Source organism: Lepisosteus oculatus, chromosome 26 (assembly GCF_040954835.1).
Source record: "Lepisosteus oculatus isolate fLepOcu1 chromosome 26, fLepOcu1.hap2, whole genome shotgun sequence".
Lineage (NCBI taxonomy): Eukaryota > Metazoa > Chordata > Actinopteri > Semionotiformes > Lepisosteidae > Lepisosteus > Lepisosteus oculatus.
Window position 1 is genome coordinate 4,764,501 of NC_090721.1, and position 13,839 is coordinate 4,778,339.

At 37.5% G+C, this 13,839-nt stretch overlaps 1 protein-coding gene across 6 annotated transcripts in view; it reads right to left on the bottom strand.

Annotated features, from left to right (window-relative positions):
- The window catches only part of LOC107079938 (uncharacterized), a 42,779-nt gene that overhangs the window by 14,645 nt on the left and 14,295 nt on the right, over positions 1-13,839 (bottom strand). For 5 of the 6 annotated variants that reach the window (XM_069184392.1, XM_069184391.1, XM_069184393.1 and 2 more), the window contains exons 19-26: positions 13,459-13,552; positions 11,871-12,027; positions 11,443-11,647; positions 11,013-11,191; positions 8,752-8,917; positions 7,888-8,049; positions 5,270-5,433; positions 1,801-1,982 (exon numbers count right to left, since the gene is read on the bottom strand). In XM_069184392.1, coding sequence (XP_069040493.1) covers positions 1,801-1,982; positions 5,270-5,433; positions 7,888-8,049; positions 8,752-8,917; positions 11,013-11,191; positions 11,443-11,647; positions 11,871-12,027; positions 13,459-13,552 — 1,309 coding nt within the window. Of the gene's footprint in view, positions 1-1,800; positions 1,983-5,265; positions 5,434-7,887; positions 8,050-8,751; positions 8,918-11,012; positions 11,192-11,442; positions 11,648-11,870; positions 12,028-13,458; positions 13,553-13,839 lie in introns of those variants that run through there. The other variant, XM_069184396.1, reaches the window with a different exon arrangement.

Here is a 13,839-nt window from a genome sequence, read left to right on the forward strand (position 1 = left end):
AGGAACAAAAATGCACTTTTTTGGAAACAGCTAGTCAGACAATAAAACACTGCAGATTGCATTTAACAGCATGTTCTAATAAAAGAGACATTACTTACTGTGCAGACAATACTGTATATGTTTTTACCCACTGAGGCTGGATCACTGTCCAAACAAGCACATGAAATGCTGGGACTTCCAAAGAAAAAAAACGTTATAATTGTAGGTGACCTATCAAGAAGATAGCTCTGTTCATTTTATTTGTGCTATTAGCTTATCTTAATCACTTTACTATCTGTTAAAAATAAATATTATAGGAATTTCAATTATGAATATCACTTCTGAATAATCTTCAGTACACTAGCAGTTTAAATGAAAGAGCAGAATAATTCTATTCAGTAAAGATCCTTCTCATTAAAAACATGAACACAATTTAATGTGGTTAGAAAGCTTTCTCATTAAAATAAATTTGAAATATAGAGAAGCTAAACAATTTTCTAGCATAATAGTTACAATTGTAGAGGAATGGCCTATATAATGAAAAGTGAAGGAAAAAAGTTCTAATAACTAAATTACTGTGCATGACCTGGCTCAACTGCATACTCAGAGGAGTGGTTGGTTTATTGAAAAAGACAGTAATGATTTTTACTAAGATGGTTGTGCTATTAAGAAATTTGTTGACTATGCTTTGTCTTCAATGACATATCTTGCAGGCTTTTTCACATATTGTAAAGCTGCAGGCTATGTCCATGGCAGTGCTGGGTTTCTCATCACTTCCTACTGTATATATTGTTTCTATATGGGCCTGGATAAGTCGATTGGATGTCCTGGCTGAGGTTCAGTATGGCACGATTCTTTCTGTTCATCTCAAAGCCAAGAACACCAGACCACTTAAATACATTCATACGGAAAATACACAATTCCATGCTTGTGGATCAAAATGAAGATTACAGCCAACACTTTCTGATGTATCCAGTACATACTGTATTAGATACACACGTTTTTGTAAGCATTTTGTAAGCAGTTAGTTCGGTGCTTTTGGAAATATAACAAACATATATGCTTAGCATCTAAATTATTTTTCTCAGCGATGACTCCCAAATTCTTATCACACATTAGGCATGAAAAATGTGTCTAAACAACAGATAAAAACTCAATCATAGGAGACTGGTATACTGGTCTTGTCTTGTCTATCTTAATCAGCCCACTTTTTGTTTTTGTGTTTCTTTTTGGTGATAGCTTTTTTATATGTATTCTCTTTTCTATTCTTTAAACAAAACAATGTTAAATTCAAGTCTTAAAATTGTTAAAGGATTGGTAAAAATAATTATCTTATGAGACTTATATTGCTTTGAACCCTTTTCCCTTTTAGAATCTGTCAATTGACGACTTCAATGTATGGGACAACTTCCATTTTTTATCAAACCACCTCACCTACTGTATATATGTTCTCTCTCTGTGTGGATTTTTTCCTTCTGATTAAACATTAAATGAAAACAGTGAAAGCGATTTTTTACAAAGAATTATGAGCCAGATTTACGGACATTAATGACTCTACAGCAAGTGGGCAATGAAATAATAGTTTTCTCTTCATTTAAAAGGATAGTCTTAAGTGTTCTGTGAAAGACAAGATAGATCTTTTCAATAATTTTCAATGATTAGTGCAAAATATTTTTGGTACGGCAACATCCACAAAACACTTTATGCTTCCAAAGGATCTGTGGGTTTCCTTTGTGTTCAGACAAAGCTTGTTAATTGCTTTGCAAGTGTAAGACTACACTGTTATTTATATAAAGTATATAACAACGCTCATCCCCCTACCCCTCAAACAGTGGGACCACGGCCCAGCCCAGCTGTGACTTGGAGTCGAGCTTCAGGTGCTCCCCACTGAGGGCACTCACTGTCCCACACCTCTGGCCAGAGGGGTCTGCCCTGTAAACAGCATGGAGAGCGAACAGCTGGACCAGCAGGACTGTGTGGGGATCATGGTATGGGTGTAGAACCTGTGGGAGAATAGAAGAAGGGCAATACATGCATATAGATGTATATGTTCAGGTTGGTAGCTGCGTCAGCATGCGTAGGCTGCAAAGGAACAAGTAATAGGTTTATTCCATGCTGAAAAAAAGAAGAAAGAGAACACAACGTTTCGGCCGTGGAGCCTTCTTCACACCTGAAGAAGGCTCCACAGCTGAAACGTTGTGTTCTCTTTCTTCTTTTTTTTAGCATGGAATAAACCTATTACTTGTTCCTATAGATGTATATATCCACTAAACTGTATATGGTGGCTAGCAATTTTCTGCTGATCGGAATTTCTGCATGTATTAAAACAAAAGCCAGCCATAACATTTCCGGCTACTGGCTTTTGTGAACCACAATAAAATAATGCTTTATTTCTATGGTTTCTAACCACTGCTTGTCTGCAATAACTCATTTAGAAGGAACACAAATGACCATTTTTTCCTGTAGAAACTAAATGTAGTGCTTCCCAAAAAACAATGTGAAGGTAGTGCTTACAACACAATGCTGTCAATTTTCAGAAGAAATATTCTGCTTTACATGCTATATAAATAACAGTACTACACAGATGAAAAACTCTGGCTCAGCTGTTATTAAATATGTTTCTAAAATAAATCCAGAGTTTAAACCTTACTGTAGGAACAAGAAATGGACTTAAAATCATTTTGAGCCCCACAAGACTAAGTAAATAAATACAATTTAATAAAACAATGTGCACGTCCTGTACATTTGCGATGTCAGAAAAGCTTACAAAGGATGGCTTTTAATAGAGCTACACAAGAAACTGCACTTTCATGGGCAAAGTAAAGTCTGCAAGAAGAACACTGATCAGTGCAAATGCATTGAGAAGAAGCATTTCAAGGGGTGTGATCACAGGCTGTTCAATTACAGAACCCTTATACATTCAATTATAGAGAGAATGTATGAGTGCACCATCCCAAACTCAAAGGACAGGGGATATAGGCACAATTCCTTTCAGGCAACTTAGTCACGTGCCCTTGGCCAGGCTTATCATGCATGCTTATTCAGAAGTGAATTCAGAAGGGCTCTGGAGGACTCTACAATCTCATCACAATGAGTGTGTGTGCTCATTTTTAAATGGCCATTATCTGTGTGAAGAGTAACGTGGAAAAGCAGAGCTTGTCTGATTTAATTGTGACCATATGTTCCAAGGAGTGAGAGAACACTCTACAGGCATCCTACACTCGTCTCACCCAGGCATCTAACAACCTCTTATCATGTTTTTTTTAACAACATACTGTATGAACGCCAAACAGGAGATACAATTCAGTAGGGACTCCTCACATACAGATATACTGCACTCTAAATTAAATTAAAGAGCACATCCCTAACTCCCTTCCTTGAAAATGCAGACTTCTAAAGACTTCCACAGAGATACAGCAAGATGGAACTGCAAGACACACGTCTGTTATTTTCAACTGGGCCATTTCAACATGCTCATTCAGTCAGCTGAGCTCTTGCGCTGGCTCTCAGACAGTACTCTGCACCTTCTGTAGCACCTTGAGACTGGGATCCACAAAACTAAAGGTTTGAATTGCATGTGTAATCACTCCTTATTGTGGGTAGGATTAGGTGGATCAAAAACATCAAAGTAATCTTTTTAAGATTAAAACACAATGATGTGGCTCCAAAGTTGAATTCTATATCCAACTTGTAGGTTCTGAATTTACATAAACAGCTATTCTTAAGATTATTAAACCAGGCCCAAGAAACTATTGTGTTGGTTCAAGAATTCATTCTACAAGTGAAGTGTGAATACACAGCCAGACTACTAATTAAATGCATATTTACGAAAAATAATTACTATTCTGGTGAGTGTCTCTAGTGCTCGTCCTGCTTTCAAGAGTTACAGCATACCTTTAGCTTAAAAAAAAGACCCATTCATTGAACAAAAGGGCTTCACAGTCTTAAAAAAGCTTGCTGTGCTGTAGTCTATAATTATTGCATAATGAGCTCTATTTCTTTTCCATTAATTAACTAAAGCAGTATAACAGATTTGTCTCCCACATAACAGACATCAAACGTTACCAGGTAAAAGAGACAAAGCATTCTTCGCACTGTGTCTTCCTCACAAAGGAGTGACCAAAAAGTACACTGACACGTCACATCTAGTCATGACTCACAAACTGTTTTATACTGCGTAAAAGAACATGAATCATGTTCCAGATAATCATTTTGTAAAAAAAACAAGGAAAAACAACTCTTATCTCACCGAGACATCATCCTGTATGCCTAAAAAGTACAAGGGCTAAATTAATAGGTTAATATTGGTGAGACACAGAACTTAATGAGGGCTAGCAAAAGTCTCAACAAAAAGGAAAAGGAGAAATGAGCATTTCATCAATTCAGCTGAACTTCTGAATCTGTGGATCTGTGGGTTCAAGATAGCTTGAACTATCTCAAGATAGCTTTTCAAGATAGAAAAGATAACTTTTACATCCTTATCATCCTTGCACACTAAAAATAATGCTAAATGAAAAAAATGCAACAATCAATTAATGAACATGAGTTAGACACTACATTTTGCCTTTAAAGAAGTCAAAACTAACTTTAGTGTGAGAAAAATTGGTTTTGAAGATTGCTGTAGTGTACAAGTTCAGATGGCTTCATTGCACTTGAAGATATTAAGGAATTGCACATCAATTTCGGACTATTCAAAGTAGAAGAAAAAATAATTTAATGTCCTCCCAACCCAAGTGTAATATACCTTCTAGTTTTGCAAACCACAATTAATACTCTTTAAGTGATTATGGAATTAAGACAAAAATATTCACCTGCACACACATTTTAGATGTAGTCTGAAATCATAACAATTTGGAACATTTAGTGATGTTAATGCAGTTGTAATTTTCAGAGAGCATGCATGCGCATTGCTATTATATGCTGAAATAATATTTGTCAGGAGGTCTCTTGTTCAACAAGCGTCAGAAATAACCCATGTGCAAATATAAAAACCACACATAGACAGGAGGCTAAATTAGGTTACAGGGAGAAGTGAATGAAATTCGAGTTAAAAAGGCTCGGAGGCAACCCATCAATGTCACCTGTCAGCTGTGTTCCAATTACAAACAGGGCTAAGCAATGAGCAAATCAATTAAGACCTGAACCGGAGAGCAACGAACCTTGTTTCATAATTTACTCAGATTTGCAGGGACTTTTAATTCAATTACGGCAATAACTAAGGATAAGTTTAAAGTGCGATTAAGTAATAGAAAAAGAAACCCTATAATGATGAAGGGTTAGGTATACCCACTGCGGATTGGTCAGTCCACCGGGGGCACCGCTGAAGACTGGTGAAATCACGGCGCAAAGTCACAAACTTCTCTTCACCCCCCCAGCCCTGCGGCAGCTCAGCAAGGTGCAAACTTTCTGCTCCCTTCAGGATTCTGGCAAAAGCATTGACATAGAGGCCACCGGCTGACAGGACAGAGATAACATGAAGACAATATTATCAAGACACTGATCTCCTCATTTATCATTGATTCCTGTTGAGACAACGCAGCTACTGTATTAAAAAAAACATTGTATCCGATTTTGGATTCACAATGTACAGTTGTACTTTGCAAAGGTGTCAATGAACATACTACACATTTTTTTAACAGCATAGACTAAGAGAGAAAACAGATCCAGCTAGAGCACAAGGCAAACTGAATAGAAGATTTTTTAATGATTAAACATGTGCACCCATACTAAATGAAAATATTTGCAGAATAACTAGAAGATTTTTCCAGGAAAGACCAAAGTATGTTAATGTACTGTATTACTGCTTCAAAATTAACAAATCATTTTTTTTAAATAATGAGATGAAATTACTGTATATACAAAGTTATCCTACAATTTAAGAAAGAACACAAATGCATATACAACCAAACTACATTGAGAACAAAATTAGAAAGCTGTGCACAACTGCTCACAACATGAATCATAGAAAAGCACCATTAAAAAAACAGTGGTGTATTTGGTGTAAATATCAAAAAAGTATTTCTTTCCAAATCTTATTATTTTAGTGGATAAGCAAGGCCAAAAGCAGTCAGTGCACAAAACCAGTGAAGAAAGATAAATACCTCCAGGGTTCAAAATAAATTTGAAAACCTAATTTATTTTGGCCTTGCCTGTGGAGAGTCTTTTGTGTATCATGCCCATGGGAGTGAAGCTGCCTCCCTAAAGTGTAAAAAGACGCTGCCTCTTGATGAGTAAGCATGTTTTTAAATACAAACTGAAAAGACTCCTTCTCTTGATTGTGAGGGTGTTTGCTGGATATTTATATTAATGTGCTTTCATGATATTACACTGTGTACTTTCAATTGAGTCTCTCTTATCTTTCCTGTTCTGCGAGATGGTGTGAGTATAATATTTTATTTACACTGTCACTGCCTGCCAGGACACCCTTCCAAGTCTCAGTTTCATCTTCTATGCAGTACATGCTTTCAATAGAATTTTAAATGACTTAAACCGGTTACATACTCATTACAGTTCTTAGCATCAATCAGTACAGAGATTTGACAGAAAAATATTCGACAAAAAATTGCGGCAAATTTCTGAGTGCCAAATTAAGAAAATACAAACCATCTGTATTTAAGTGGTGCTGTGGCACTTTGTATCATTTTCCCTGGGCTCAGACATCAATGAAAACATCTATGCATAAAATCTGTGCATGAAAAAGCAGGCAGGTGCAATGCTATGCAAAATTGAAGGGTTATTTGTATCTAGCAGGGTGCACCTTATTAAATGAAAAATTACGCTCTTGCTAGGGACATATTAGAGAGCTTGGGGTGCGGTGCTAAAATTAGAAACAAGCACTTAGAAAAATAAATAAGAGGGATTAAAAATTAAATTTTTAATATTAGAAAAATTCAGGGCAAGCAATGTGTTGCATTCTAATTCCAGTTAGGAATGACAGTGAAATGTATCTAAACTGGATGATTGGATTTGGACTCTGAAGAAGACGAAGAAAACAACAAATAATATCAGTCTATTTTTACTCCACAAATAATTACAGTAATAAATAATTTACTGGCAAAACAGGCCAGGTAACCAACTTATTGATAACTAAATGTATTTATATCGAGTGACATTAGGTAGTAACCATTTAATTCCCAGACAAACAGGTAGTCTTTGGCAAGGGTAGGAAAGAAGCTGAGGTGAAAGACTCCCTTTTTACCATTCATATTCGGCATTTTTGGAATCCCTCCATGTCAAAAATCTAATCACATTCCCCTGGGTCATGTTACTATCCAGATCTACTAAAGGAACGTTGTTGCTAATTGTCTGTGATTCAAGAACACCAAAATATCACTTTAAATCTGGAAAGACTATCGGGGGCAAAATATCAGGATGGGACCTGATACAAGTATTTAAAACCCTCTTAAGACAAAGTCAACCCCATGGGCGTCTTCAGAATCAAGAGTGAAGCACAAATCTGAGGACACAGGTGAAAGGTGTTGGCAAGTACATTTAGTGAGCATGAAAAGGAGTTTTTTTTTTTACACAGAGGGCTGTAAAAGTCCGGAACAAGCTATGCTGTCAAAACTGATTGCCGGATTTCTTGCAAGAAACAGCTGGCTGGGAACCTCAAAACAAGTAGCTGGCTTACAGGAAACAAGCAAGGTGGGTCAAAAGGCCTCCTCTCTTCAGTAACCTTCCTTATGTTCTTATGGGATTAATCACATCTCAGAAAAAGTGAAACGAAGGATGACAGTTAAAGAAAATGCCTACAAATGCACAAGGAAAATGTTCAGATTATTCGTGTTTTAATAGTGCAGAAACGATAGGCTGCAAATAGTTTAAAAACAAGTGTTTCCCCTTTAACAATATAATAGATGTGGAAACCAATAAAGCAGATTTCATTAGAATGCTTGAAATGTTACATACCAGGCAGCCCGAACGCCTGTGTGATGCGAATACGGATGCCAGCTTGCTGGTGATAGCGCACCATATGGTGTATACTAAGGTGAGCGGGGGGGTTCTGAGGTGGTAGCTGCTTTCGGGCATCCAGTCTCTCCTCGTACCAGGCCAGCCACAGCTCAGGTGGAACTGAAGCGCCAGAACAGAGAGGAAGAAAAGCACAGCCGACATGATGAATAAATTTAGACGGCACGTCACATCACTGTATGCTGCCCGTCATGGTCTCCCGAGCCCCACTGCTGAACATCGGGATAATTTGCTGCAGTAATTAAACAAAACAGATCACAACAGTGACTAATCAGATGCGGTCTCACCGAGTGCATCAGTACAATTGAAGAAAAAAAATGATTTAATGGACAAAGTGAAAACTTCTGTGAAGATGACAAAACATCTTTTGACAGTGCGTGACAAAACAATGCTTCCAGTATTCTGCAATAAAAAACGATTTATTGTTATTGTTCTTTATTATTATCGTTCCCGGTGTTGCAAGCAATAATTATTGGTGTTGGATAACTAGCAACAATAGTTTAAACAGCAGCAGTATTGATTCCTAAAATTTAGAACATGATTATTTAGTAACATTTATTCAGGTGACATTAAGGAATAAATGTTGACAGGTGACAAAAGAAATACATTTTTTTGAAAAATAATAATGTTTTTCTATACACGATTGAGATCATGTTCATATCTATTAAAAAGGTCAATTGTATGTTACCTCAGACAACTGCCTATTAGCAGCGTTAGTTAAAAAATAAGATGTATGAAACCAGCTTCCATTTGTACCGTTCCATGAACACAGGTAATCAGCTACATTCCCCACATGTTCTTTACCATTAGCGTGTTCTTTGTTTTCCAGCTGTTGCATCATTTCCTTGACAGTTTTTGGGAAGTCTCTGTTCCTCTGGAATGTGGCGATAATGCCCAGCTCTGATTTATTGGGCTTGGCTCGGTCTGTGAGGTAGAAGCCACTCAGATAGCTTGGAGTGGGTTTTAAATCCTAAAGGGAAGGAGAGTTGAACAGATATTGAGATACACCATTTAGTTTTATGTTGCGGACTGTCATTGCAGTGGTTGGTTAGCCCTTGCTTGAGGAGAAATTTCTGAAATAGAAACGAGGGAAGGGCAAAACCACTAAGCTTGTGTGGAGAGATATGACTAAAAGCTCCCTTACTGCGAGAAAAAAACCAACGGTGGTTTACCATACAGTATTAGGTTCAATACATTAAAACTGCTTATCCTGCTGAGGGCCGGGGCAAGCCAGAGCTTACTGTGTAAGCACAGGGGGGAAACTGGGTCCATATCTGTTCTTCCCCTGGATGTGATGACAGCCTATTGCTGGGCTTTCGAGAAAGGGAAATGTATAATTGCCGATCGCGTCTTTGGGGGTTGGGAGTCAACTTGTACGCTTGGAAAAATGTGGAGAACATGCACACTCCACATAGACAGATACCCAAGGCCATGAATTGAATCCAGGATCCTGAGGTTTAGTTATTAAGCTGTGTACATTAAATGCGCAGTTACAAAACACTGGCGTGTACCGTGTAGATTGAAAATTCCATCCATTGTTCTCCAGATGCATGGCAACATTAATCATCTATTAGAAACTAATGCAACAGCATAAACAAATTGTGGTTTATAAATGTGACACATGTAGCATATCTGAAGTACTTTATTAAAGTGATCACAGAGTTATCAAAGAGACACAAAATATGGATCTCATCAACTAGAAAGAAGCTTGTGACCTAGTGAGCTGACTTTGAATTGGCAGCAATTTACAGAGGTCAGAACAGAATGATTTTTTTCACCTTGATGCACAGAGGATTTAAAGCATGTTTTCCACAAAGCACATTAATCAACTGCACACAACCTTCTTCTGCCTAACACTGCTTATTAGAATTACTGTCTCAGATGCAAACGCCTTTATTTTATTGCTCAGATCATTTTTTCTCAGGGGTGCATGAAACATATGCAATAACGTCTCTGCCCTTAAAGCTGCATTAAACACTAAGGTAAAATAATTAAGAAACTTCATTATGAGAATGTTTGCTCTCGTTCAGAGTAATAGTCCTGAAGGGCAGAAGGGCCTAATGGAAAAAAGAAATCCACCAGTTATCACACAAATATTCTGTAATTACTAATTGAATAGTATTTTAAGTTATAAATTAAAATTAAAGATTTAATTTCACACCATCTTTATCCTAAGTATTTCCATGTATAACAGATACGATTGTGTCGAAAACATACTTAGCCACAATGTAATGGTGTATTACCATCTGCAGACTGCAAGGTTAGTGCAAATATACTACTCTTTTGCTGTCCAAACCTTTTCTGTCCTTAGTATTAATATAAAGTATACAAATCTTATGCTAACTACATGTTGTTCCAAAATGGAATTCCTTAAAACTGCACCAAAAACCTGGAAAATGGATTTATGGTGGCCTATGAGATTCCTTGGCAAAAGTGCAACATTCCTGGATTGCATGAGCAAGCCTTGCTCCAGTGGGAAAACTCCTCATTTTGTTTTCATAAACTCCTGCTGATTGTAAATGTGTTTTCATAAAGTGCCATCTGCTGGACATTATAATCCCTTTGTAGGAAAAGAACATATTCCACAACATGTAGAGGTTATTTCCATTCTGAAACGTTTATGACTATGACACGCATTGATTTGCAGCAGGGAATTAATCTTTACTTAGCCAGTGCTGGCAATGCAGTTCCTCACTCAATCCTATCCCATGACAGCTCTTTTCTGTTTTGAACTGGTATGATTTTCCACATTCACTCATTCATAATTCTGCCTTCAATAGGTAATCTGTCACTTGATTTAAAGGAAAAACTCTCATGTATCTCAGACTTTTATCATATTACATATATAATAAGATTATATGTCAAGTGCTATCTTTTGCTCAGCATTTTTTTTTTTAACTGCTCTTGAGTCATATAGTGTGTTTTTTCTTTTTAGGGATAGAAAGACAGTTTACAAATGCAAGCCTGTTGTTAGGGATTGCAGATGCCAAAACTCGTCCTTGAAGCACAGGAATCAGCTTCAAGTGTGTCCATCCTCCCACAGACTACTTACAGCGGTTACTTACGGGCATGTGCGGTAAAATGCGGATTAGGAGCGTGCAGCAGGGAATTACAGGCTGGTGACTGAGGGATGCTTCTGTCAAGGGGATCTGGTCTTTCGGCGGCATCCCCCCATGCAATCGGAGTTGGTGTCCTCCCACATTCAATTGCTCTTGGTCATTAAAAACACGGATGATGCAGTTCCCTGAATAAAATTCCAAAAATAAAATAATCCTGATCATTAAGAATCACCTTGGATAAGAAATGTTTTTTTTTAAATTAACTGTGGTATTCCAAAGTACATAACTCCACATCTTTTTAGTGTAAACTGGTGAAGACTTAACCACAGAAGACGGGTGTAATTCTCAACACCCACAGCCCTTGAACTGGATACCTGATCAGGCCCGTCATTCATAGGAGACGTTAATGAACCAAATTCCAAACTGTCATACAAACCTATGACACACAGCTCTCCGGTGTCTGAGCTCACAGTGTAGACCCGCAGCAACAGCAGCATGTGACGATCAAATGGCTTTTTGTTACTTGGATTCACTGTCATGCGAAAGTTAAACTCTGGGCTTCTCGCCGGGGAGCTGAGATCCGGAAGAGCCGAAATGTCAGGCAAGTCTTCTTGACCTGATTGCAGGATTCTCCCAGTGACCTTAAGCATACAGGGTAAGTTAAAAACATGTTGTACTTAAAAGCACACAACATGTCTAGATGAAGGTACAAAGTCATTTTTACTGCTCATTTGCAATGGTACAGTAAACTAAACCAGATCCTTGTCCAACCAAGACGTTATATACAGTAAAACATTGGCTATTTAACAGTGAAGGAGCTGGCAGTTCTGCTGTTAAGGAAAGCCAATCTGTAGATACGCTTACCTTTACAATAGTTGCGTTGTCTGGAATATACTGTACTGAATCAATGTAGAGGTCTAAGGGCTGGTAGACTGAGGACTGGTGTGGAACAGCCAATGAAGCATTGTGGGTCACCCAGGGAGGGTACAGGAAACGAGGTTCCTCTGGTGGAAGAGTGGTACTGCACAAGAAACACTTGGCATGTGTCACATTGTAATTAAACTTTTTTTGAACACATTAAAATGTCTCAATACGCCATTGTCCACACAGGGCCATATTTAGAAAATGAAGCATCGCGTTTAGCTTGAAACACCCTTTCTGAAAAGGGAAAAAATAATAATTTTGTATATAAGGGAATATTTAATTTTTAAATATTTTTCAGATTAGTTTGCTAAATATTTATGACTCTTCCCAACTTCTTGATGTTCAGTTCTCACTTCTCAGGTGCCAACGCAGTAGGGCAGTAAAAGTTTTATGTACACAGCCCACAGCATCACAACCTTGGACCTGATCCGGCTCAGCATTGCCAGAAAATTTCTGGAATGTACTAAAGAAAACCTTTTTAAAAGTGTGGTGTTCAAATCCAATTCAAAGCACTTGGAATATCACAAAATTAAAAAAGCCTGACATTGATGGAAAAATGTACTCTCGTTATTTTAAAGTAAAAACAAAAGGATTTTTTCATTACCTTAAAATGTTGATTTTCACAAAGTACACAGCTGTGGCTGCATTTTTAAACTTTAAATCTTTGTACTGAACTTAATAACTCCCTCTGTGCAAGCCAATAAGACAGTCAACAAGCTATTTTATTAAACAGAGGACACATTAAATCTCACTCTCTCATACCTAGTTAGCCTTTTACTGTAAAATAAGAGCTGTATTAATGTAATCAGCTCTTCGCCAACTGGAGTTTTTCCAAATTCTTGCGTTTGTAAACTAGTGCAATTTAAAAAAAATTATATGGAGTAATACTATCAGTCATTGCCCTTTTGTCTCTTGACTACATAAACAATGTCAACCTAATCTACAAAGTCCCTAGGTTGCCAAACACTATTAAGCACAAGCATGCCTGACGTCCAGGCGAGGACTAAGCTGATTGCTCTCACGAGTCTGTGTCTGTGCATGGATATTGTTATTGACGTTGGCAATAAGGAGACTTTGCATTTTCATATCTGAACAATAAAATGAATAAATGATTAACAAAAACAGTTTATTGTCACTTTTGATCATAAAAGTTGGCAAATGGTTATGGTTGTAAATTTACTGAATATTTTCTAAGGGATATAAAGGGATATTGACTTTCCCCCAAGATCCTACTGTACTCCTATGATGCCATGTTTATCTGAAGAAGCCAAAGGTTTAACTGTGAAAAGCAAGGATATTTAAAAAGAAATATTTCAGGTTTTCAGAAAACTGTTCTTTAATAATGCTTTGTAAATTATAGGGCTTAGAGAGAAGGTTCAGTACAAATGTCTCTAAAATCTGTGCAGTCAGGGTTTTATTTCCATCATATTTTATCACATGATTATACCTTTCCACTAAATTATCTTTTCACAGCTACAAGCGGAAACCTACTTCCAGTCTCAGATCAGTTCTTTCTTTTGGCACTTACCTCTGCAGTTCAGCATGACTGGCTCCTCGCCTGGGGCTCTCTTTAGAGGGATCGAAGACTGTGACCTGGATATTTGATCCTTTCTGTAGAGGCTCTGTAGAAACAAACAGCTCACTCTCTACATAACCTTGCTGCTACCGTTGCTTAAGGTTTCCAAAACAATTAACTCACCAATCTCTCTGCTGCTATTTTAGAAAACAACTCTTCATGCATAGCTACTGACAGTTCTCTCAGCAGCCATAAAACCAAGGCATGTACTACTGACATGACTACTTTGGGGTAAAGAGCTAAAAGAGACAACTGACAAAGCAATAGTTCTCAGAAAGAGAGATTCTCAGAAGCAATATCAGGCCACTGCACTCTGCATCTGTTCTCTGGCTA